Source organism: Theropithecus gelada, chromosome 13 (assembly GCF_003255815.1).
Source record: "Theropithecus gelada isolate Dixy chromosome 13, Tgel_1.0, whole genome shotgun sequence".
NCBI classification, from domain to species: Eukaryota; Metazoa; Chordata; class Mammalia; order Primates; family Cercopithecidae; genus Theropithecus; species Theropithecus gelada.
In genome coordinates this window covers 15,936,180-15,962,216 of record NC_037681.1, presented here as the reverse complement: position 1 = coordinate 15,962,216, position 26,037 = coordinate 15,936,180, and the positions used below count along the sequence as shown (strand labels likewise).

The window sequence follows — 26,037 nt, the reverse complement described above, 5'->3', positions numbered from 1 at the left end:
ATGGACGCTTCAGAACAGATAACAGAAGGCCCTGCATTCAAAAGTCAACATCCATGTATATTTAAAACACACACATACCTTCCCTTCCTCCCTCCCTTGGTCTCTCTCTTGCTCTCTCTTATTCTCTCTCTTTCTCTTATTCTCTCTCTCTCTTATTGTCTCTTTCTCTCTCTCTTATTCTCGCTCTCTCTCTCATCTTTTATTATTTCTCTCTCTCTCTTAATAAGAAGATAACAAACAACCCAATTGGAAAATAGGCAGAAGGTTTGAACAAATGCTTCACAAAATAAGATACATAAATGGCCATTAAGCATGTAAAAAGATGTCCAACATCACTCGTTACCAGAAAAATGCAGATCCAAACCATAACATTTCAATGGCTAAAGTTAAAAAAAAAAAAAAAACCCACTCATAACACCAAATGTTGACAGGGATTGCAGCAACCGGGACTTTCATACATTGCTGATGGAAAAGCAAAGACAGTGTAGCCAGCTTTGTGCAGCCTTGTATTATCAGGTTAAACATACGCTTACCAGATGACCCAGCAATTCCATGCCTCTGTATTCACCCAAGAGAAATGAATGCCTCTATCTATACAAAGATCTGTACCTGAGTATTCAGAATGGCATTATTCTTATTACCTCCAAGCTGGAAATGAACCAGATGTTGTGGCATATTCATACACAGGAATACTAGTCAGCAGGAAAAAGGAATGGGATGTTAATATGTGTAGCAACACGATGCATCTCAAAAACGTCATGCTAAATCAAAGTAAAAGACTGTATACTCTGATTCCAGGGCGGTTAAATTCTAGACCAGGTGAAACTACCCGCAGATCAGTGGTTGCCTGTGGCTGTGGCTGGGGGTGGGCGGGTCAATCACAAAGACACAGGAGAAACCTGTTTAGGAAGAGGGAACTGTTGTTTATCTTGATTTTGGTGGTAGTCACCCAATTAATACACCAAACTATGCACTTAAAATGGATGAATTTTATTGAATTTAAAAAATGCCTTAAATCCCCAAAGCCTGGCCAGGCATGGTGCTTCATGCCTGTAATCCCAGCACATTTGGAGACCACGGCTGGTGGATCACCTGAGGTCAGGAGTTTGAGACCAGCCTGGTCAACATGGTGAAACCCCATCTCTCCTAAAAAATACAAAAATTAGCCGGGTGTGGTGGCACGTGCCTGTAATCCCAGCTACTCGGGAGGTTGCGGCAGGAGAATTGCTTGAACTGGGAGGCGGAGGTTGTAGTGAGCTGAGATCTCAGTACTACACTCCAGCCTGGGCAACAAGAGTGAGACTCTCTCTCAAAAACCAAAAACCAAAGCTTGGTTGTTGGGGTGTCTTTCAAAACCTTCGTCCCAGTGTCTGTGTGTGGTGGTCTCAGGGCCTGCCGAGAGGACCCTCTTTTTGGGAATAAGGTCATTCCAGGCTCATTTTCTTTCTCTTGCCTGAGAGCAGTGGAACCAGCTGACAGCGACCGGTTTCCAGTGGGCACCACAGTGTGTCCCAGCCGGAGGTGGATGGAAACAAGCTTGTGTCTCTGTCACTAACGATGGGAGCTTTCGTCAGAACTGCTGCCAGGCCGTGTTGGTCGTCATTACACCCGTTGAAGAAGAGAACAGAGCAGTAATGAGCTGGGTGTTATCGGCTCACAAATAATTTATAATGGGCAAACTAGGACAGGAACAGAGCTTTTTTTGGCTAAGGAGGTTGCATGTCACTCTTTAAAATCTAGGCCAAAAAATTATTTATAATGCATAGACACTCACTTGGAAAGTTAAAGGGTTCCTTTCTTCTCTCCCGTGTGTTTGAACATGGTCTTTTAGCCTGGACTAGCAACAAGACGCCGCAACATCTTGCCGCCACGCCTGCAGTTAGTGTGTGATGTGAGAGAGCGCAGGTAAAGAGAATGGCTCGGCGAGGGACAGCGCCTTTGTAGAAGTCCCTTAATCTAGAATCCAAGAACAGACAGGGAGGAGGGGAGAGGCAGGAAAAGACCCCTAGGTAAAGGGTGGTGACCGCGCACATTAGCTGAGCTTTGAAGAATTGCCCACATGTTATCAGGAAACAGCCTAAACTGAGATGGGACAGGTAAAAGATGGGTTGTGAACGTGTGTGTTGAGCAGGTTGTGTGCAATTAGGCAGGGGCAAACTGAGTGGTTAGGGTCCCCGTGGTGTCTAGGGAAAGGGTTTTAGAAATACGTCCCTTTGGCCGGGCGCGGTGGCTCAAGCCTGTAATCCCAGCACTTTGGGAGGCCGAGACGGGCGGATCACGAGGTCAGGAGATTGAGACCATCCTGGCTAACACGGTGAAACCCCGTCTCTACTAAAAAATACAAAAACTAGCCGGGTGAAGTGGCGGGCGCCTGTGGTCCCAGCTACTCGGGAGGCTGAGGCAGGAGAATGACGTGAACCCGGGAGGCGGAGCTTGCAGTGAGCTGAGATCCGGCCACCGCACTCCAGCCTGGGCGACAGAGCCAGACTCAGTCTCAAAAAAAAAAAAAAAAAAGAAATACGTCCCTTTATGTCCAAGGGCTGTCCTGGGAAGCAGAGTCTTTATTGATACTGTTACCTATAGATACTTATACCTGCTCCAAGGGAGGTGCGTCCGAATCCAGCAGCACACTCTGTCCTGACCACACATTGGCCAGGAGCCTCCCGGTGAAGGATTTGCTCCCCTGGGAACCATGATCCCGGGCCCCAGGTGCCTGGAAAAGCAGCAGTGTTTTATGGGCCTGGCCTCTGGGGCCCCTGTTCTCTCTCTGAGAGCGGACTTCTGCAACAAGTCTGTCTTCAGTGAACTGGGGAGGAGTGAGCCAGCTTTCTCAGCCCTGCATCACCTTCAAATGCGTGGATTGTTGATGAAGGGCCTGTGGCATGTCATTGAAGATGGAGGCCCCTCAAGTAGCACTGCTTCTGGACTTCTCCGGAGGGCTTTCTGAGTCACGTGTTCCTTGCTGGTTGTTAATTAGAGCATCCCTGACAGCCATGACTCCCTACTCAAGTTCCTGAGGATCTCAGGGTCCTCAGAGGTGCTTGGGTGGCTTGGGGGAGGCCCCTCCCCTCAAACGAAGCAGCTTCACTTTGGTCTCTCCTACAGGTGTGCAGCACAGGGTGTCACTTATTTAAAATAGACTTTATTTTTTGGAGCACTTTTAGGCTCACAGACCAATTGAGTGAAAGACACAGAGAGTTCCCATGTCCCCCTGGACCCTCCCTAGACACACTCAGCCTCCCCCATTATCAGCATCGCCCACCAGAGTGGTGCCTTAGTTATAGCTGATAAGCTTACACTGACACATTGTTACCACCCAGAGTTAACATCAAGGGGCACTCTTGTGTTGTACATTCTCCCAAGTCTAGACAAATGTGTAATGACACATATCTACCAGTATGGTGTCATACAGAGTGGATTCACTGCCCTAAAACTCCTCTCTTCCTCCCTCTCTAACCCCTAGCAACCACTGAGCTTTATGCTGTCTCTGTAGTTTTGCGTTTTCCAGAATGTCATATACTTGTTATCATACAGTGTGTAGCTTTTTCAGACCGGCTTCTCCAACTTAGTAATATGCCTTTAACTTTTCTCCATGTCATTTTAAAAAGGGTTCATCTCCTCTTAGCAGCTTGACAGCCATGTGCAGTACCTGTCATATGTCCGCCCTGGGTCTACACAGCCCTGGCTGTTGTGGGCAGGGTGCGTCTTGCCTCCCTGAACAGGGCGATGAGCTCTTTGGAGCAGGGGCCAGGACATATGTGCTGGTGGCACACGGGACACCTGGCCACCCCTTGGGCCCCGGAACCGGGCTGGGCGTTCTGGATTGAAGGGGACATGGTTTGAGTCTTAGGAAGGGCTCTCTGAGCGCAGCCATCTCAGTCAGCAGTGTGTCCTTTGCTCTCTGAAAGCAAAAGCTCTATGAAGTCCGAGTGAGCGGCATCCGGCCTCAGAGCTAATCTGTGTAAGATTTTGCGTCTGAGTCAGAACTCACTGATTATTAATGCCATCTGTCTTTGTGGCCAAGAGTCTAGCAAAACATTTTCTATCCTCCTGCCTCGGAAATGTGGCCAGTGTGACCTTCTTGAAAGAGGTTTTTGATAAGATAGATGATCACAATAGAATGTGCTCTAATAGAAAGTGCTTCTGTTTCATCGCAAAGCCTTTGTGACGTGGAATGTTCCAGTAACCTGCTCGTTTTGTGTTTACAGAGCTTCTCGAAACAAGTCTGAGAAGAAGCGTCGGGACCAGTTCAATGTTCTCATCAAAGAGCTCAGTTCCATGCTGCCTGGTAACACGCGGAAAATGGACAAAACCACCGTGTTGGAAAAGGTCATCGGATTTTTGCAGAAACACAATGGTAAAGGTCACCCTTCTCTCTGTTTTTCTTCCTCCCTGCCCTGTCCATGTGGTGATGACTTCACCAATCTGGGCTGCCTGGTTGGTTTTGTCTCCCCAGCCAGGCCCAGCCTTACCAGTTGAGGGCTTCCCATTTCAAAGGCACTCCACCCTCTATCAGCCCATCTCTGGTTAGGTGGGGAGAGGGCACACACCTCCCAATTGCATTATAAGCCAGACGAGAGAATCCAAAACAACCTCACAGGCAGCACCCAGCCGAAGCAGTGTGGCATTCATAGTGACAACATCTTGATCAAAACTCCCTGGCATAAGTGTCTTTTATTCAATGCTGAACAGACACAGTGGCTGAGTACTCACTTCCTGTGGGATCAGACCGTGTGGGTCTTTTCGTCCCTCTCTGCCACTGCCCTCGAACTCTTTGGTCTTTGAAGCTACATCATGAAAAAATACAGTGAAAAGAATGTATTTTCTTAATGTCACATTCATTGTGTTTTTATTGAGATATAATTTCCATCCCATAAAATTCACCATTTTAAAGTGTAGAGTGCAGGCGTCTTTAGCATATTCACAAGGTGATGTAACCGTCACCACTATCTAATTTCATCACGCCGGAAAAGAAACCCTGTATCCATTAGCGATCATTTCCCGTTCTTCCCCCTCCCTCCAGATCCTGCCAACCACTAATCTATTTTCTGTCTCTATCAATTCCCCTATTCTAGGCATTTTATACAAATAGAATCATACGGTATGTGGTCTTTTGTATCTGGCTTCTTTCACTTAGCATCTGTGTTTTAGCGCGCAGGAGTACTTCATTCCATTTTATGGACCAACAGTATTCCGTTGTATGGATATATTAATACCATATTTTGATTAACCATTCATCAGTTGATGGATATTTGGGTTGTTTACAATTTTTGGAAATTATGAATGATGCTGCTGTGAACATTCATGTACAAATCTGTAAGTTGATATATATTTTTCACTTCTCTTGTTTGTATTCCTAGGAGGGGAATTGCTGCATTAAATGGTAGTGTTTAACTTTTTGAGGAACTGCCAAACTGTTTTCCAAGGTGGCTTGTACCAATTTACATTCCCAGCAGCAATGTATGAGGGTTCTAATTTCTCCACATCCTTGCCAACACTTGTTACTGTCTTTTTTTATTATAACTATTATTAATACCATCTCCCTAGTGGGTGTGAAGTGATATCTTATATGACTTTGATTTGAATTTCCCAATGACTAATGATGTTTTCCTTTTCATGATCTTTTCATGTGTTTATTGGCCATTTGTATATCTTCTTTGGAGAAATGTCCAAATCCATGGCCCGTTTTTAAATCATTGATTTTTCTTTTTATGCCTGAATGGTAAGAGTTCTTCATGTATTCTGGATACTAGACCCTTATCTGGTATAGAATTTGAAAGTATCTTGCCCGATTCTGTGGATTGTCTTTTTACTTTTCAAGTGATACTCTTTGACACACGAAGGTTTTAAATTTTAATTGTTAATGTCCAATTTATTTTTTTCTTTTGATTGCTTGTGCTTGAGGCATCCTATCTAAGAAACCATTGCCTAATCTAAGGTAATAAGGATTTATATCTATGTTTTCTTCCAAGAGGTTTATAATTTTAAACTAGGTTAAGCATAGATATTTGATCCATTTTGTGTTTGTTTTTGTAGATGTTGTAAGGCAGGCTGTGAAAATTCATCCTTTTGCATGTGGATTTCCAGTTATCCTGCCACTCCATTCTTTTTCTAACTTTGTAATACTTTATAAAAGTAACACATACAGAGACTATACATATCATAACTATACAGTTGAATTAATTATCACAAAGCAGACACAGCCAGGGAACCAACGACTCAGGTCAAGAAATAGAAGCCCCTTCCTGTCTTCCTCTGCTTTCCCAAAAGACGGAACCTCTGTGCTGACTTCTAACCCCATAGGTTGGTTTTGCCTGTTGGGGCCTTATTCAGATGGAACCATGAATTATGCACATGATGTTTAGAGATTCCTCCCATTCTTCCAGTGCTGTTGCTGGTTCCTTTCATTAGTGTATAATATTCCATCACATGATTGCCTGCATATGCCGCTTGAACCCATCCTTGAACTCACGTCTTTCTCAAATCATTTTCTCTCCCTTTTCCTCTCCTTCAAACCCTTTTACCTGTTAGTGTGATCGCACCTACCCTGCCAGTCACCCAGGATGTTACAAAAAGTCACAGAATAGTGGAGAGGGCTCTGAACCTATTAGCAAGCAGGAAGAGCAGAATTCTTTTCTCTTTAATCATGACACCAAACATAATAAGTCAGAAATGTCAGACTTCGTGAGGAAATAATTACAGTTCTTCCAGGCAGGCAGTGATGCGTCTCTTCCACTGAACATTTTCCTAGACAAGATGATTTCATAAAAGAGGGTGCGGCTGGGACATCAGAAAGTTTCATTATACTTCTTATTCTTTTATTATTTCTTTGATGATCATATATACCTATTAAAAATGTGACAGTAATGATACATCCTCATATTATTTTTTTCCAAAGCTGCCCAGGAGAGAGTAAAGAACATGTTAATTGCTTTTGTTAAAAGTCAGGGAAGACCAATCAAGCAGGATTGGAATGAAGTGTTACAGCAGTATTTGATCACCCTGATAATTTAATCAAAATGGTTATATTTCCTAAATAATGATTTAGCCAAGTGAAATAGCAGGTTGGTTTGATTGCCAAGATATTTTGTGCAAATTACTCAAACTAGGTCAGTGCCACTGAGAAGGAGGACAGCTGTTAAATAGGACAGCTGGGATCAAGTTCGTCAGCCTGACATTTATGCCGGGCTCTGTCCACTCTGGAATGACAGAATTGTCAAATCTGGGTCCTGGAAAGGATCAGTCAGCAGAAATGCAGCCTCCAAACACCGGGAGAGCCTGCTTCAGCTCGCCTTTTTCATAAGACGAAGGTCTAGTCCTCACAACCCACTTAAACACAACCAGGATCAGGCCAGGATCTCACCTGTCTCTGATTTCGTGTTCAAAAGAAAGCAGAAAATTCATGGAACATTTTTTGGGGAAATAGAGTTGTTAGAGCAAAACTTGGACTAAAGCAAAAAAGCAAAGCAATCACTTTACTTGCAATCCAAATGGACATGAACTCTGCAGACATCTGCAACAGAGTAGAGAATACTGACCGTAAGCATCTATGCAGGGCTTGCTGTGAGCTGCGCAATATTCTACGAGCTCTACATACAGGAACTCCTCTACATAAAGCTCCTCTTCGTGGCAGCGCTTTTTTTTTTTTTTTTTTTTTTTTTTTTTTTTTTTTTTGGAGACAGAGTCTTGGTCTGTCACCCAGGCTGGAGTGCAGTGGGGCAATTTTGGCTCACCGCAACCTCCACCTCCCAGGTTCAAGCGATTCTCCTGCCTTAGCTTCCCAAGTAGCTGGGATTACAGACATGTGCCACCACATCTGGCTAATTTTTTGTATTTTTAGTGGAGATGGGGTTTTGCCACTTTGGCCAGACTGGTCTCGAATTCCTGGCCTCAAGTGATCTGCCCGCCTTGGCCTCCCAAAGTGCTGGGATCACAGGCATGAGCCACCGCGCCCGGCCCATGGCAGCACTTCGAGTTAGTTCCATTGCACACATGAGGCACACAAGGTCAAGTCACTCATCCAACTCAGACAGCCAGGAAAACGTGGAATCTAAACCCAGCAGCCTGTCTCCAGACCCCAGCTTTTTAGCGCTACTCTCTATGGCTCCTCCACGAGAGGTGATCTGCAGGGCTTCTTGTGGCTGTTTATACCACAGCTGCACTACAGCTGTTCCTGAGTGTGTCCATTTAGACTACTGGTTCTCAACCTTGTGTGCATATTTGAATCACCTGAAGTGCTTTTGAAAACTACATATTACCAGGTAACCCCCCACAGACCAATATGTCACGATCTCTAGGGGTGGGACCACACTGGGATACCAGCTTGCAAGAGAAGATTGTTCAATTTTCAGGAGTTTTGCCAAAGTTGGTAGCTTGAAATCAGCCATGGTAGGCATATCTACACCACAGAAAGGGGCAAACACTGCAAATCAGGGCTGTTTGTTGTAGAGGGTGGAGAGCCTTTCACCAGCAGGTGGTCAGGTAAAGCCCAGGCATCAGCATTTTTAAAGCTCCCCAGGTGATTCCGGCATGCAGTGAGGGTTAAGAACTATGAATTTCAACATGCTTCCTGCCTTCATGCTAAAGGCAGACCACATGATAAGTAAGGACAGATGATCAGGTCTAAGTAGTTGCTATAATTATTTAGCTCTTTCCCCAATAACCTTTCAGCATTGTTGTTTTCTCAGCTTGGGAAATAAATTTTAATCCTGGACTGTACAAGTAATGCAAATCAAAATGAGAATCTGATCACGATTCTTTGTAGCAAAATGTTGTAACAGTAGCTATTGTAAGAGAGACATCCCTAAAGTCTGTAAATAGCAGGACATATCGGACATCCTTATCTACATCCATCTAAATGTTCTACAGGGTCAGGCTGGCCTACGCGTTATCCTCTTCCTGAGTGAGTCTCAAGCTGACCTAATGAAATTTTCTCCTACTATTAAATCCCATTCCTCATTCACACCTCTTTAATGTGTCTGTCTTCATGGATGGAAGGTGAGGTGGAGAGAGCTGTAGAATAAGGAGAAATTTCCCTGTTCAACAGGGTAATATTTACCCAGGACAGCTGTGGAATTTCTGCCCCATTTTCCAGGATTTTATTTGAGCACATACATCTCAAACATATACTGCTTATTACTCAGATATATCAGGAGCAGTTAGGAGTTGAGCACTCTAGGAAATGGCTACAGGTGATACCGGAGTAGAATTCTGGGGGTTGGCTCTTAATCACAATGTTTTCCTACAAAAGTGGCTCTCAGGTGGTTTTGTTTCCCTGGAAATTTGGAAACCACTTTGACCGTAACACTGAATTTTATTTCCCAGTGTAACATTTTTTCCTCGATTTGAGACATCGTATCTAACATATTTTTTAAAATATGCTATGAACTGAACCTTCGCTTCCAAGGAGTCTCATTCAATTGTTGAAATACAAAGTGAATGAGATGGCTGCTTTCGGTATTATTATGCTAGCGTTGACAAAATACCCAGTCATGCAGAATGACCTAAAAATTACTGAGGTTAAAGAAGTGGGTCTTTCCTTTTCCTTCACCATGACGTTGAATGGATCTCTATCTAAATGAAATTTGGGCTGCCACAAAGACTCCTCTACTAGACAGACAGGTAATCTGCAGTTTGATCCTCGTGGTCAAAAGAGTCTGACAGTTGAGTGTGCATATTGGGGAGAAGAGGAAAGGCGTTTGTGAGGTTAATATTGTAGCACATCTTCAGTCCCTCTCTTTTCTAAGTGGCCAAACTGTGGCAACCATTTGTTTGAAGAGGTAGGAGTTGCACCCTCTCTTCCTCGCCTCAGCCAGCACCACAGAACGGATTCTGGCCAAGATGTGCATGTAGCACCTGCCTCTGCTTCCCATGCTGTGTTCCACCATGTGCGTACGACACCTGGCACTGGGTGTGTCCCCACAGTGCGGCCCTTCCTCCAGGGGCCCTCTCAGTGTCGTTGGCTGCCTGACCACCAGCACAGCTTCCTCTCCTGGGTTTCTTCCAGTGTTCAGTTACCAAAGGCTCCCAGCGGCTCTCTTGTGCCCCTTTAAAATCACAAAGACAAAAATCCAACGTTGTATAACGGCAGCAGCAACTTGTTCCGTCTGACATCTTGAAGGAAGGAACCTTCCTGGTGGAGCCGAGCACTGCTGGGCACGTTGGATTTCGGAACAAGTGGGGGTTTACAGGGTCACGTGCACAACTCAGCTCTTTTTTTTTTTTTTTTTTTTTGAGACGGAGTCTGGCTCTGTCGCCCAGGCTGGAGTGCTGTGGCTCGATCTCGGCTCACTGCAAGCTCCGCCTTCTGGGTTCACGCCAGTCTCCTGCCTCATTCTCCCGAGGAGCTGGGACTACAGGCGTCCGCCACCACGCGTGGCTAATTTTTTTTTGTATTTTTAGTAGAGACGGGATTTCACCATGTTAGCCAGGATGGTCTCGATCTCCTGACCTCGTGATCTGCCCTCCTCTGCCTCCCAAAGTGCTGGGATTACAGGCGTGAGCCACCGCGCCTGGCCATAACTCAGTTCTTTACATCCTTTGTTCATGAGTAGCTGCTGCATTCACTCAGATTCATTCATTCAAATGGCAGAATGCATTCCTCATGCTCCATGTAAGAGATTATCAAAAACACAAGCACAAAGGAGAGAGCCTTGAAATCTTTCTCCTGGCTTAAAGTTGATGGATTATCTGCCTGCACCATTTGCATTCTCCAGGAAGTTGTTAAACGGGTTAGTTTTATTCTCTGAGATACGAGTCTTATGTTCTTTAGCACCGAGGAAATAGTCTCTGAAGAAACCTATTACTACATGAAATGGAGCAAAATGTTGGTTTAAGATGGAGGATAAACAGAAGGAAAAACAAACGTATTTGATATTGCATTTGAGCTACCTGTAATTATCTTATCAGAAATAATTTAATAATAGAACAAAACATTCTGTAAAAATGCAGAAGAACTAAAATATTTAAGGAACCCCTTGTAGGCCAATGACTATTTGAATTTATAAACGCGCATAATGTCTTCAGTACAAGGCAGTTGCATGAAATAGATGAACTGTAGATTAACCCCTAAAAGTTTTGAGGAGAGTACATTCTGTGTATGGGTATAGCGCGCTGTATTTCAGTAACGGAAGTGCGGAAAAATATGGTACATTCTGTATAACACAGTGGGTTATTTTCCACATGCCTAAGATGTTTCTGGAATTTTTAAAATCCCAGGTCTGTGAAGTGTTTTGCTTCACCTGGACCATGAAGAAGCCACTTAGGAAGGTGTCACAACCATCCCAGTGTTTGTTCCTGTTGCCTTCATAGGTGGCAACTACCTAATTCCAACTGTTGGCGACGGAGTTCGTCATGTAGACATTCAGGGCCGGGTACCACCTGCAAGGGCAGGCACCCCAGCCATAGAGAAGGTGGGGGATGATCCTCCCTAAAGCCTCATTAAGGGAGGTGAGAACATTCAAAGCTCCCAGTCCTTGGAAATCAGGGTAACATATTTCCTTATGCTGGCTTCTTAAATTAAACTACACAGAAGTTTACACAAAATTACACAGAAGTAACATGTGCTTCATCTGTTAATTCCAATTTCTAGGTGCCATTGACTATAAAGGCTTATTTGTGTCTCTTTTTTAGAAGTCTCAGCGCAAACGGAAATCTGTGACATTCAGCAGGACTGGAAGCCTTCATTCCTCAGTAATGAAGAATTCACCCAGCTGATGTTGGAGGTGAAATGCACTTTCAAAATCGCTTCAACAGTTGCCAGTGAAAATGTAGCTACTTGTTGCAGATAAGCCCCTGTGCCCAAAGGAAACTACCGTTCTTGATCCAGGGAAGACTTGGCTTTGAAACAGATACCCTCCCTGAGGCTCTCTGCCTGCTGTTGCCTGTGGGCCATGTCAACAAGAATCCCAAAATTGAATGTGGTCACGTGCTTTCACTACAGTGACCACAGGATGAGCCCCTTGATGGTGTCACAACCAGAGGACACTTTGCTAGGGAGTCAGGAAGGGTGGGTTCGAGGTGGGTAGAGAGAGGGGAAGGACAGAGGGAAGATGAATCAGCTGGCACTGTCATTTGACTCAGAGAGTCTTCTCTTTAGACTGCTATGATGATACGTTTTCTCTTAGTAGAAACACGTCTTGAAATTAAAAGTTGTCTTTTAAAGATATGCTTTGAACTTGAACTCATATTACGTCCACATGGCATACAGATGTTAGCCACAGGGACCCCGTGCCTCCCCATCCAGCTCACGCCCTTTCTGTGCTGAGTGAGAAGCTCATGTTCCTCCCTCTGGGTCAGAGGCCCCATACTCATCTATAGGGCTGTATTTGTGAAAACCTGGCTGATCTCAACATCGTATCTTTGTATATGGGTGAAACTCCTCAGTACAGATGAGCATAAGCCTCTACAGAAACAGCTGCCAAGGTGCTGTGGCTTCTCACCTGGGATAAGTTTCGGAGTATATGGACATGGCAGTGGAGCAGAAAAAGCTCCAGGCAGGCATATCCAGGCCTGCAACCAAGAAGAGGTGAACTGGGACAGATGAGCTCAGCAAAGGGAAGTTAGATGCTGGCTGTGACCAGTGATTCCTGGCAGGGTGTTTGGAGAGTGGCTTCTGGGGATAAATCTTTCTCTCTCATATCTTATGTGCCTATATAAGACTGATGTAAACTTCAATTTACATAGATTAACTTGCAGAAAACAGAAAGTACTGGAGTAAGAAAATGCCAGAATGAAGATGTCCAAATATTATGAAATGTAAACGCATTAATGAACATTTGCATAAGATGAAAGATACTTAAATCTACATGTGAACTATATTTAAAGAAAATACAGAACTTTCTGCAGAAGCAATGCATTTTTAAGTATGTTAAATTTAAAGCAGCTTGTGAAATGTTGAATTAATGTATCATTATGCTAATTTACATAAATCGATTTATCTTTTAATTCTTATGGAAAAGTAGTTAAAACACATAACCCTATAGCAGCAGCCTTTTTTTAAGAGCCTGTAGCACAACCTTTTTTTTTTTTTCCCCAGTGAGTTTCAAACTATCAAAAGTATTTGAGGAAATAGGGCTTTTGTAAAGTTAAAAATGAATACATTTCGGGGCTAGAAGACAGGACTGAGATTCAGGAGACTGGAATTTCTAGACAAGGAAGATTGATATTTGTATAGTCTTTATGCACTTTTCCTTGCTCCCGGTGTGGACTCCTAGAAGCCAGTGGAAAGGAAATCATGCTAGATGAATGAATTGGATCTGAAATTAAGCTGCACAACCAGCAGGCCTTCTGGGTGAATGGCAGCTGTGAGTGGTCTGGGAAGTCCACCAACTAGTACTGCTGACCCTGACTGTGTCAGGCTTCTCTTCCAACCTGTGGCTCTTCAGTAGACACAGACCTAGTGCTGAGTGACTGGAGCCTTCTAGCATCTCCTTCCTGATGGCCTGAGCCCCAGCTGTGGTTGCGGGAGATGGAGAGCCTCCAGGGGTGATGTCATCATTGTCCAGTGCAACCTTCCCATAGCATGGGTCTCTCTCCAGCTGCACCTCCCTCTGTTTTTTTCAGAGACCGTGAAGAATCCAGGTGCCATGTCTTAGTGGCCAGGATGTTCCCTTTTTAAAATGAGGACAGAGCCCAGGAGAGAACCCATCATGTCTCTAGGGAACTGCTAATGCCCTCCAGATGTGACTCCCATCTTCTTCCATCTTCTCTCAAAGAGGCACAAAACCAGACTCCAGGGGGACTCACATAGCTGTGAAGTTTGAAAAAACAAAATTGACCTGGCTGCAGACCAGCTGAGCTGGGAAAGTATCAGCTGGCAAAGGCTGTGGCTACCAGCATTGGAACAATTTCACTCAAGAGGAGACCAAGTGCCTGTGGCCCGGGGAATAGGGAGCTTGTGGAATTTCTGAATTTTAATCAGAAAAGCAATCTCTTAGCCCAGAGGTTGTCCCAGAGAACAGAAGAAATGTTCCAGCTGATTCAGGAATTAGCAGAAAGGGAAGGTTTCATTTCCCTCTAGTGTGGGGCGGGTATCGAATTCTGAGCCATTATGGCTGCTTTGGAGACACCCCAGTGAAAATCACCCTTCCATGGAGAGAGGCACAGCACTTTGCAATCTCTTGCTGTTGAATCCCTTTCAGATGCTACTGATGGGACTTCCAGAACCATAGCAAGCTTTCTTAAAGCAGTGACTCAGTGCAGCTCTCATAGAGTTGATGGAAATGCCAATGAGCTGATGAAAGTTATCTTCCGTCTATAAATACCTTCAGCTTTTTTAACACCCGCTTGCTTTAGACATTCAGGAGGGACATGGGCTCACTGTGCAAGACCATTTGCACTGCCCTGGCTTTACCCAGCTTTCCAATCTGCTTTTTCCAGAAAAGTCTCACTGATGTCATCAACAGTACCCTTACCCCTTAAAAAAATTAACCTCCTAGAGGGCTGCCAAGATGACTTCAAAACATTTTTAGAAAAATACTTGGGAAGGAAAAGTTCCTGGGATGTACTGCTTCGTTTACCGTAACTCACAAATCTAACCCAGCGTTTCTCAATCTTGCCCTATGGTGATTTTGGACCTGGTAGTTCTTCGTCGTGGGGGCTGTCCTGCGTATTACAGGATATTTGGCAGCACTAGATGCCAACACCACCCACTCCAGTGGTGACAACCAAAAATGCCTCCAGACATTACCGAAATTGCTCCCAGTTGAGAACCACTGATGTCATCCAAGAGGATGAGGTCCATTTAAGAAACGTACTTAAATCTGTTCTTCAGTCTAAATCCTGCCAGCTGTCAGTGTAAAATAATAAATGAGTCTAGTGTTAACTTTCCTGGTTGAAAGAACTCTTTCCCATTTCGGCATATGCTACAAAGGTACCCGTCACACACTGCTCCTGGCCTCTCCCGGGTTCCTGCTGCCACGCACTTAACCACACCCTCCTCACGTGAAAGAATGAACGCCCTTTCGTCCACGCAGATTCTCAGACATCATGTGACCATCTAGTTGAGTGCATGCAACATGTTTCCAGAGCTTTCTAAGCACATATTTCACTTTTTTTCCTAAGCGGAAAAATTTCCAGATTCGGGAAAGGTAGTCTTTCAAAGAAAAAGTCAGTGAATCGACAGTGACAGGTTTCCAGTGAAAGTCTCCCTGGGCCTATTATTCCCTTAAAGACTTGGAGAGGTAGGCTTCATTTCTAGTCTCCTCCCCTTCACTGGCACTCCTCCCCTTCACCTAGACAGCCAGTTGCCACAATGATCCTATTCTCTACTGAATTGTGTCGTCTTTGTTTTAGAAATCAACTTTCAGATACATCTTATGAAAGCATTACAAGCACCCACACCAAAATAAATCCCAATAAATAATCTAAAACCAGCAAAAGTGGCCGGGCGCAGTGGCTCACACCTGTCATCCCAGCACTTTGGGAGGCTGAGGCAGGCGGATCTCTTGAGGACAGGAGTTCAAGACCAGCCTGGCCAACATGGTGAAACCCTCTCTCTACTAAAAATACAAAAATTAGCTGGACATGGTGGTGTGTGCCTGTAATCCCAGCTGCTTGGGAGGCTGAGGCAGGAGAATCGCTTGAACTTGGGAAGCGGAGGTTGCAGTGAGCCGAGATCATGCCACTGCCCTCCAGCCTGGGTGACAGTGAGACTCCATCTCAAAAAAAAAAAAACAAAAAAACATGAGCAAAAGTGCCTGCTTTATGAGAAAGCATTGCCCCCCTTCAACCTGTTATATCAAAAGCACCCAGGACAGTGTGCCCAGCATAGAGTAGGCACTCAGTAGAGACTTTCAAATGCATGAATTTTTCAGACATTCTGAAATGCTTATGGATCCAGTTGAGTTACGCAACCCCCACACCCACCCAGCCCTGTAGAATCATGTGAATGTTCTTTACAAGCAGTTCCTTCAGTGGGCATTTCTCTTGTGGCAATGAATGTGAGCAGAGGCCCACCTCGGCCAACAGGCACGCTTTCTGTTTTTCATGCATCTGTTAGGTCTGATATCTTTATCAGGGCAAATGTTTACCATTGAACTCAGTGATGGCAGGGGTAGGGAGATGGGAACCATCAGCTATGGCTGATGTTTTCTAATGGCAATGGTGGTATTTCTGAATCAGGCTAATAATGTGCTTATCGTTAAACCTACTTAGGGAATTTCCATGGCTAAATGTTATTTTATTATGCCACTAGGTCACATTTTTCACTGATCCTGTAGTGCTTTTGCAAATGCTTTTCCTGGGCCAGACACATTCTCTGTAAGAAGCTGTCCTCTGTGGAAGGCCAAGAAGTGCCGTGAGGTTATTCATGGAAATATTCTGAGGATTATAAAACAAAGCCAGTGTCCTGAAATAGTGTCCTCTGCTTCGGTGACATGCTGCTCCATAAACGCTTTGCTAAGGAGCTTTCAAATGTTGCATTTTCCACAGGCATTAGATGGCTTCATTATCGCGGTGACAACAGACGGCAGCATCATCTATGTCTCTGACAGTATCACGCCTCTCCTTGGGCATTTACCGGTGAGTTTCTGCTCCAGTGGCCTTTACCGGTTCACGTTACCATGTTTCTGTTGAGAGTCATTAGATCTCAGATGGGAGGTGGTGCGGGTGTCAGGGGGCTGCAGGTGAGAAGGGGGTGGAGAGTAAAGGACTACTGAGTTTTGGGGACAGGACCAGGCCGAGCTCAAGGTCCCAGGAGTCTTCCAGGAAAAGGGCAGATGCAGGCGTGTGCCATCCTGGAACAGGCAAGGCCTGGAGTGGGAGTTGTGGCTACAGATTCTTTTCCTGGGTCAGAAATGGGGACTGATGAGAGAGTCACAGCACTGTTAGTGGAGCTCAGAGCCATCATGGAGGCTGACAGACATCCAGGGTCACCTGACAGCTGATCCAGGGAGAGGACAACAGATAACTTGGGTTGAAACATGGTTTGGGGCTTACTTGAGACCTGTCTGAGGTTGCAGGTGGGTAGCAACACTTAGTGGTGGTCAGGGTTCGGCAGCACAGCTGGTTCCTGGCGGTTGAACTGCTCTGGGAAGACTGATGTCTTGGAAGGCCTTGGGGAGTGAGGAGTGTCTGGGTGGACCTGGAGAGGGTCGGCTTTGCATTCCAGGAGTGCACGATGGATGCTCCAGGATGGCAGAAGGGGTTGTGGTATGGTCACAGGCCCTGACAGATGTCCCTCCCCACTCTTTCCCTCCTTTCCTTCCCTTCTTCTTCCCTCCTCCCTCTGCCTTTGTCCTCCCTCCCTCCCTCCCTCCCTCCTCTCTGCATAAGCCTTGCTGGCTCTCTGGTAAGCCCTGACTCAGTGACTCATGGGTCTGTACCTGGCTGGTGGAGGAGCCACCTTTGAGGCTCCTTCATGGGCATCTGACCAGGCTCCCATCTCCTGCCACACCATTGCCTGTTCCCACAGAGCCTGAGTGAGAATGACAGCTGTACCAGGAGCAGCAAGTGTGATGGACAAGAACAAAACGTCCTCTCTCTTCTGTCCTCTGTCCAGCCCAAACCTTCCCCAGCACCCCCCGCACCTGCTCATCCATGGATGGGTGCTCAGTTTATGTGACGAAAAGGGGAAAGTTTGCCCTGGGTTCCCACATAGGAAAGCTTGGGCCAGGATGATACTGGAGGACCGTGGCTCCCTCTCCTTAGCTGCGCCTGCCCAGGGAGCAGTGTGGCCTTGTTCCATGGGCAGCTTCCATCTGCCTTGGGGTGATGAGCCCTGCCCTGCTGGTGGCCCAGGGCCCACATCATCCTGGCCCATACCTTTCCCTGGAAGCCACTCCCTCGTCCCACCGTTTCTGCAAACGATGCTGTGTGCAGATCGAAGCGCTGCCTACATTTTTCTTTGCATTCACTGAGCCGTGGCCCGCAAAAGCATTTTTTATGTTGCTAAGCAGATGCCTTCCCATTAGGCCCTCATCTAACCTAATCTGTCTCCCCTTTGTGTTCCAGCCCATTTCCTAAAACAAGGGTGCGTCAGGCTGGTGGCGGGGAGCAGGGGGGCTCTCTCTTCTTGACAGCCATCAGAAGAGGCTCATCCTCGCTCAGCCTGAAGGAGGAAGCTGGGGGTGCGGCTGCACCTTGATTTTCATCTCTGGCCAGGAGGCCAGTGATAGGGCTGCCACCATTAATACAGAAATGACCCCCATCATCACCCCAGAGAAGCTGGGCTGATCTGAGCGTGTCTAAGGACAGAAGAGGAGCTGGGGTACTTCTTTGGAGGGCGCTTGTGTTTTGTATTGAATGGCAAGGGTTCGGCAGTGGTAGGCACTGACTGAAAGCAACCACACGTGGCCTGCTTATTGACCTGGGAACGAGAGACAGGAGCCAGAGCTGTTTGGGTAAACAGGATTTGCACTGTTCTGCTTTACGCTCTTGTAATCATCTGATGACCCAGTTGCTGTACGTGGCGGACAAGACTTAGAAAGTAAGAGGCAAATTCTTCCGACCTGAAATTACAGAGCAATTTAGGACCGCTTTCATAAGTGATTTTCTGACTCTACAAGGGCCAGAAATGACCCGACTCTGATTTATCAATGCTGGACCCACTCGAATGCAAACTAAGAGTCTGTGTCTATACCCATGCCCAGACATGGAGTCAGCCCTTGACTCCCTGGTGCAAGTGAGCCTGGGCCGGGCAGTCCCCACATTTAACTGCAATTTACTTTTAGCTTTCATTGTCCAGTTTTCACCAGGATCCTCCTCTGCAAGTGGGTAGGCAAAGGCTGCTGAGGATGGACACCTCCCTGGTGCAATCAACATACAGCTGGTTGGGCAGAGGAGCGGATCTGGGAGTGAGACCTCCATGACTTCCACTATGGCGAGGAAGCCCCAGTGGCCCAGGCAGTGAGGGGCAGAGCGGGGCTTACCATGGGGACAGCTGACTACAGAACCCAGCTTGGTCACCACTCTGCTCTGGTGTCTTTCTGGTGCCCAGGATTTGGGTCATCATTTAGGAATTCTGATTTTGGTTTGGTTTATTTAGATGCATACTTAATGATTAAATATCACTCCTTGTGAGCGCAGGTCCTTTCCACGGATGATGCAACATTTCAAAACTTGTGAGGTTGTCTTTCCTTTGGAGTTTGCAATTTTGTCGAGAGATTTCACCCATTAAACCTTGGGTGACTAACACTGAGCACTTACAGTGTAGCAGGCACCCATTAAGAGTCGCTCACATGCATTGGTATGTGTAGGCGCATAGAACCGTGCCCGGCCCGGAGCGAGGCTGTATTATGTTTGCTCTCCTTATCCTTATGGATCCTATGAAGTACGTAGCTACCCAGTTCACAGATGATGAAACTGAGGCACAGAGCGGTTAAACAATGTACCCAAGGTTCCACAGCCAGCCAGTGAAGAGCTGGGATTTGAACTCAGGCACTTTGGTTCCAGAGCTTGATCCTTAACCACTCCTCAGAATCCTATACAGGACACAGTAAAGCTGGATGTTTTCAGGGTGTGGGGCTCCGAAAGGGAGAATGAGGAGCTGAGGGGGTGTGGTCAGTCCTCGAGGAAGAAGCGGCTCATCTTCTTCATGGAGATCGGGACACAGGGTAGCAGAGGGCAGGAGGCTGGGGACCCCGGCAGCAGTACCCCTCTTGGTGTCACACCAAGCACAGGCTGGCCTGCCAGGGTCCCGTCCCACGCCCCTTGTGTGGCTGGGGATTGGAGAGCCATTCTAAGGGGACAAGAGCAGCCAGAATTCCTTCCCACTTCTCAGGCTGTGGGGCTTCAAGTCTCTCTCTGTTTCCTTCACACTGCCAGCATCTCAGAGGTAACAGAAGCTCGTGTGATAGATGTTTGTACAGCAGTTTCTGATGACATAGCCTAGAACTTTCTTTACCAAATTGGCAGAGAAAAAAAGAGAATAAAATAGCTCAAAGCAAAGTGATTTTAAGATGAGAACTGGCAGGCATAGTGGCTCACGTCTGTAATCTCAGCACTTTGGGAGACTGAGGTGGGTGGATCACTTGAGGTCAGGAGTCCAAGACCAGCCTAGGTAACACAGCAACACCCTGTCTCTACGAAAAATCCAAAAATTGGTCAGGTGTGGTGGCATGTGCCTGTAGTCCAAGCTACTTGAGAGGCTGATGTGGGAAAACTGCTTGAGCCTGGGAGGAGGGGATTGCAGTGAGCCGAGATCACGCCACTGCACCTCAGCCGGGGTGACAGAGTGAGACCTGTCTCAAAAACAAAATAACAATAACAATGAGAATTTTTCAGTAGTGGCAACACCAGCGCATTTTGGTGTCTAGAATTGACACAGGCAAGGGACATGAGCAAGACAGACGTGCATACGATGGAGGCCAAGGGCTCATGGGAGCTTGTGGAATGAAAACCTTGCAGGAGAGATGCCAGGGGCATGAGTCACGTGCCTTGGACAGAATGAGGAAAGAGTATGGCTGAGGCAGAACCAAATGAGAGACCAAAAGTAGGCATAATCCGTGTTTCCTGTTTGTGCTTTTTTTTTTACTTTTTGAAATTTAGCTTCCTGGGTTACTTTCTGATTTGTTCATAAATGCGGTGTTGTCTGATGAGCTGGACCATGCTAAGCTCTTGAGGCAGACATCATATCCCCAGCCCTGAACATTTGCCATGCGCCTAAGTGTTCATTGAACGAGGGACTGAATTCATAACTGGGGTTATGAGCAACTGCAAGCAGCTTGCCACGGGTGGGGCGTGTCTTGGATGTGAGAACTATGTGCGTGGATAACCCTACCTTTCCCAAGGAAAATAAGGCACAAGTGTTCCTAAAACTGGAGAAATCTGCAGGCCAGAAAATACCTCCATATCATGCTGGCTCGCCAGGTACAAGCCCTAGCGAGAAGAAAGTATAAAACCAGAATGGGATTTGGAGCCAAGTTCCTGTGGAAGGGGCACAGCAGGAGGAGGTCCCAGCAAAGGAAAGCCAAAGCCCCTGGCCTGTGTTACCACAAAACACAGCAGCAAGGCCAAGACCATGAGACATGCTTTCCCACCCCACCCTGCCCTCACCTGCTGGAAGCTTCCACCTGATCCACGTCATTTTGTCAGAGGTGTCTCTGGGTCGGAGCAGGGTCCTGACAGGTGTGGCTGCAGCTTAGAGCCAATCATGGATTAAAAGATTCCAGGCCTCTAGTTAGATTTTTTTTATGCCTTTTGATTTTTATATACCATACAGATGTGTGTATAAAACATATATTCAGTATTAAATTGATCAAGTGAATATCCATGCAGCTGTCACTGAGGTGAAGAAATAGAACACAGCTGAGACCACAGAAGCTCCTGGCTGCCCCTTTTTCATCACACCCCCACCTTCCACTTGGAGGCAACCATTTTCCTGACTTTTAAGATCGTTGTTTGCTTGCTTTCCTTTGTAGTTTCACCAACTTTGAGTTCACTGCTAAACTCTTAAGTTAGTGTCGCCTTTTGTTTCGCTGTATGTAAATGGAATCATTGAAAATGGACTCCTGTGATTTCTCCTTTTGCTCAGCATCGTTTGTGCGATGCACCTGCCTCACACTGGCAGATGTAGCTGCTGTGGGCTCTTCTTATTGCTGGGTAGTGTTCCATCATAGGAATGTGCTGCAATTCCTGCATTCATCCCAGTTAGGAATTCTTGGAAGGTGCTTCCGTGAACATCCTGTAGTGTTTCCTGATGAACGTTTGCAAGCATCCCTGGAGGACTGACTAGGTGGAGAATGGCTGGGTTGAGGGAAGCTCTGCCTCCACCTTTACTAAATAACACCAGAATGATTCCATAGCGGTGGCACCAGTTCGCCCCGCACCAGCAAGGTGGAGACGTCGCAGTGCTGTGGCATCAGAACTTGGCATTGTCAGACTTCTTGTTTTTGCCAGTCTAGTACATGAAGGTGTCTCATGGAGTTTTACTTTGCCTTTCTCTCAGTTACCAATGAGATTGAGTGTCTGTATGTTTGTCAACCATTTAGATTCCATCTTTTCTGAATTACCTGCTCAGGTATTTGGACATCCTCCTCTTTGATTGGGTTTTTTCTTGCAATTATGAGTAGGCTTGCTTTCTGCGATCCGGACACAAGCTGTGGGCAGGTATTGTTTTAACTGCCTCTCATTCACCCCACTCTAGGGTAATGGGGATGTCTGAACACTCCACAGCTGACACTGGATGAGGCCAAGAGCAGTTAATTAGTCACAGGTACTCACAGCCCAGAGGAGGGCCGCACAGGGCCACAGGGGGCTGCACGTGGGAAGAGAGTGAACCAGCAGAGGCTATGGGAGGCAGGCTCTGCAGTAACAAGAGGGTGAGGTGACCCCCGGTCCCTACAAGAGGATGTGATTCACTTGTTTGAATAATTCCACAACCTGCTACTCAGGGATGAGCAGAAACTGTACCTGCCGCCGTGATAAGAAGGGGGTTTGGCTGGGGGGCCTCGTCTGTGTGGGGAGGGAGCCTGCAGTTAGGCCATTTGAGGCCCCTCCAATTTTACCAGATGCCAAGGCAGCATATAATTTAGAACCTTAATTTTGGGCCATACCACAGATGTATGTGTTGCAAATACCCTGTCTCACTTTGTGGCTTACCTTTCCCCCCTTTTTAGGGCATTTTGATAAACAGAGATTCTTTCTGTATAATTCATACCCTTTTATATTGCAATTAATTCTTACTATTACAAAGTCAAAGCCATTCTCTACAATGCCTTCTGAAAGCTTAGCTGTATGGCCATCAGTTTGACTTTGAATCTAACTGAATCTAAGTGGATCAAATATGCCTCCAACTTCCCGGTCCTTTAGGGAGACCAAGGCCCCAAGTGTCTTCCCTTAAGCCCTTCTTTTCTCAAGGTGAAGTTTCTCCAGGGCTGCTCACCATTCCCTCTTCTCACTGCAGCCAGCACAGATCTCAAGCCAAAACCGCCAGAGCGCCTCAGGGACACTGTGGGAGCAAGTGTCCATCCAGCCCTCTTCTCAGCCCAGCCTCAGTGTGCTTTTAGTACAGGCTCATTTAACACAGCTGGGTGTCACTGCACTGGTGCTGCTGGTTCAAGGCCCATCAGGCAGTTGGGAGAGGGGACTGCCCACCTCCACAGGCAGGTGACCTTCCCGATCGTGGGACTCAGCTGTGAAGACGGCTGTGGATGGCACATTCCCTCCCTTGTCTCCGTAACTGCTATTATTTTAATAAACAGAACTCAGCTCATTCAGGGGATCATTCAACTGTAGATGTCATCTTCTCTCCTGTAAGCACTAGGGTTAAAATTTCAAATGATCATTGTTTGTGTTGGTTTTCCGCATGTGGAAATAGCGTAATAGCAACGTACTAGTAAATACATACAAGAGCCAAGCACAGTCTGGAGCCCTTTCTGTGTGTTAATTCATCATCCGCACAACCTCCCACATATCATACCTGCCCCTACTTGCATCCAGCATTCATCTTTATTCTGTGCAGAACCTGTGGCCTGATACTGGCCCTTGGACCTATATCAGTAAAGTTCTCTCACACAAGTGACCCGGCCAGGCAGCCACCCAGCCTTGCTCTCCGCCACACCCAGTGTCAGGGGAAGTGGCTTCAGATGGAGCCCTCCAAGAAGAGGCCATGGAGTCACTTAGTTTTCATTTTCAAGTAGTTGAAATATCTTTAAGAAGAAAGACTACTGTCATCTGTGAACATGAGTCATCTTCTAAAAAAACTAGAGAGAATGGGCTTAAAATAAAACCAGAACATCCGAAGAAACTTGGAGAAAGCCAGAATGAGAAATGGTAGCATAGATGAGAGACGATCCTGGTAGAGTTTAGTCCATAAAGATAAAGGCCGGTGGGTCCGAGCCAGAGCCTGGCAGCCACGCTGAGTCCTTCCTTTCCCTCCTCCCGTCCTCCGATCAGCCGCCAAGCTGTGTCCACTGTCCTCACACCCACTGGAACACTGACTGCAGGCAGCGAGGGGTTCTGCCTGCTTCCCGACGCGTCTTCCCCGTGCCCAACGGCGGCTGGCACGTGGTGGCTCTCAGCAAGCATTGGTTAGACTACAATATTGATGAGTTGCCTGGGACTCTGTCTGCTCCTCTCCACTCCTTCCCCTGTCTCTATTGAGACCCCAGCCGTCTCCAGCCTGACTTCCAGTGCTCTCTCCCTCCAAACCACAAGCAGGATCTCCTTAAAATACATGAGCAGTTTGGCCACCCTCTTCCTTCGGGTACTTCGTGGCTCCTCCTGGCACAGGGTCGAGCCCTGACTCCTCTGCGGCCTCTCTCATCTGGGCCCTGCTTCCCTGTGCAACCTCCTCTTTCGTGGCTTCTCACCCTCCCTGTTGTTCCCCACCTTCCTGCAGTACTGTCAGGGTGCCCACCTCACGCCTCTGTGCACGCTGAACCCCCTGTCTGGAGCACCTTCCCACCCTGTCTGGCAGACCCTGTCTTGTCCCCCGGTTCCCACTCAAGGATTCCTCCTTTTGGGAATTGTTCCCCAGGAGTCTCCTCTACCCTGTCATTTTGGAGGCAGCACACCATCCGCAGTGTTCCCTGGGCACCTTGTTTTAATACCTGTCATAGTGCTGGCCACGCCATTCTTTCAGCTGGTCAGTGCAGTCTTATCGAAGGCCAGGCACCATCCTGGACATCGGGGATGTGGTGGTGAACAAGGCACTGGGCCCTGCTCTCCTGAAGCTCCAGGTGGAGGGAGGGAGGCAGAGCGCACCAGTCAGCACATAGCTGTACAGGAAAACGTCACCGTGGTGCAGGTGCCCCTGTCGTCATTCTGTAACTGGTCATTCAGTGCCTGATCACGCTTGGCATTTATTGAATGTCTGCCATGTACTGTTTTATCAGCAGTGGAGGCAAGTGAGCTCATGGAACCCTCATGGTTTCCTCATCTTGCAACTGAGGAAAATGCGGCATGGAGGGCCAGAACCTGCTTTCAAGCCTGGGCTCTGAGCTCTCACCTGCTTTGCCGTGATGCTAGTCACCTGATGTCCCATCAAGGCGGTCATTGTCCCCTCAGAGGCCCTTAAATCATCAGTGGGGGTGGAGGGTGTCACCTGGGGCTTTCTCAGAGGAAGTGACTTCAAAGCAGGGACCTGAAGGTTGCACAGGGGTTCGTTAAACACAAGGGCAGGGTGCAGCATCTTCCTGCCTGAGGGAACAGCCCAGGTGAGGCTCAGAGGGAGAACAGAGGGCAAAGTGGAGGAAAAAGGCTCGGAAGGGTTAGAGAAGTGCTGGGAGCCGGAGCAGGCGGAGGCTAAGCTGTGAAGAGCCGTGAAAGTGTGTTGAGCAGTTGAGGGCTTGTTCCTGGAGCAGTCGGAAGCCAAGGGACAGTTGGGACTTGATCTGATGTGAGCTTCTCTGACTGCTGATGGAGAACAAATTGGATAGGCACCAAAGTGGATGTGGGAAGACCAGTTTAGCCAAATCATTCCCAGGCAAGAGAGGATAGGGGTCTGGACTAGGGTGGAGGCTGGAGAAATAGAAGTGGATGGAGCAGAGAATTTGAGGGAGAAAAATGGCCAGCATTTGGACACTGTTTGGTTTGAGGGTAAGGACGAGAAGGAGAGGAGACAAAGATGCCACCAGAGTATCTGGGACAAGCAGGTGACCAACCGATGATACCGTTGATGGAGATGCAAACACAAGGGTTGGAGATGGTATGGGTGGGAAAGAATGCTGATGTTCGGGACGTGTGTGCATCTGTGGTCCCCAGGGCGCATGTGAGTGGCTGTTGGAAGGTTAAGGCTGGCTCATGAGAGAGTTGGCTGGATATTCAAATCTGAAAGTGTATACAGATTGTGTTTGAAGCTCTGAGAGTGGATGAGTTTATTGAGGGAAACTGAGGAAGAGAGAGGTGCCTGTCTCCTCTGTCCGCTGTGAGCTCCTACCTGCATATCCAATATGGTAGCCACTAGCTACATGTGGCTGTTTAAATTTCAATTCAAATTAAATGGGCCAGGCTTGGTGGCTCACGCCTGTAATCCCAATACTTTGGGAGGCCGAGGCAGGCGGATCACCTGAGGTCAGGAGTTCAAGACCAGCCTGACCAACACGGTGAAACCAATCTCTACTAAAAATACAAAAAATTAGCTTTGCGTGGTGGCAG

The 26,037-nt window shown here is 47.0% G+C and overlaps 1 protein-coding gene across 2 annotated transcripts in view; it reads left to right on the top strand.

The window, feature by feature from the left end:
* The window catches only part of NPAS2 (neuronal PAS domain protein 2), a 175,712-nt gene that overhangs the window by 99,462 nt on the left and 50,213 nt on the right, over window positions 1-26,037 (top strand). For both annotated transcript variants that reach the window (XM_025354429.1, XM_025354430.1), the window contains exons 3-5: window positions 4,209-4,357; window positions 11,632-11,723; window positions 16,432-16,521. In XM_025354429.1, coding sequence (XP_025210214.1) covers window positions 4,209-4,357; window positions 11,632-11,723; window positions 16,432-16,521 — 331 coding nt within the window. The remainder of the gene's footprint in view (window positions 1-4,208; window positions 4,358-11,631; window positions 11,724-16,431; window positions 16,522-26,037) is intronic.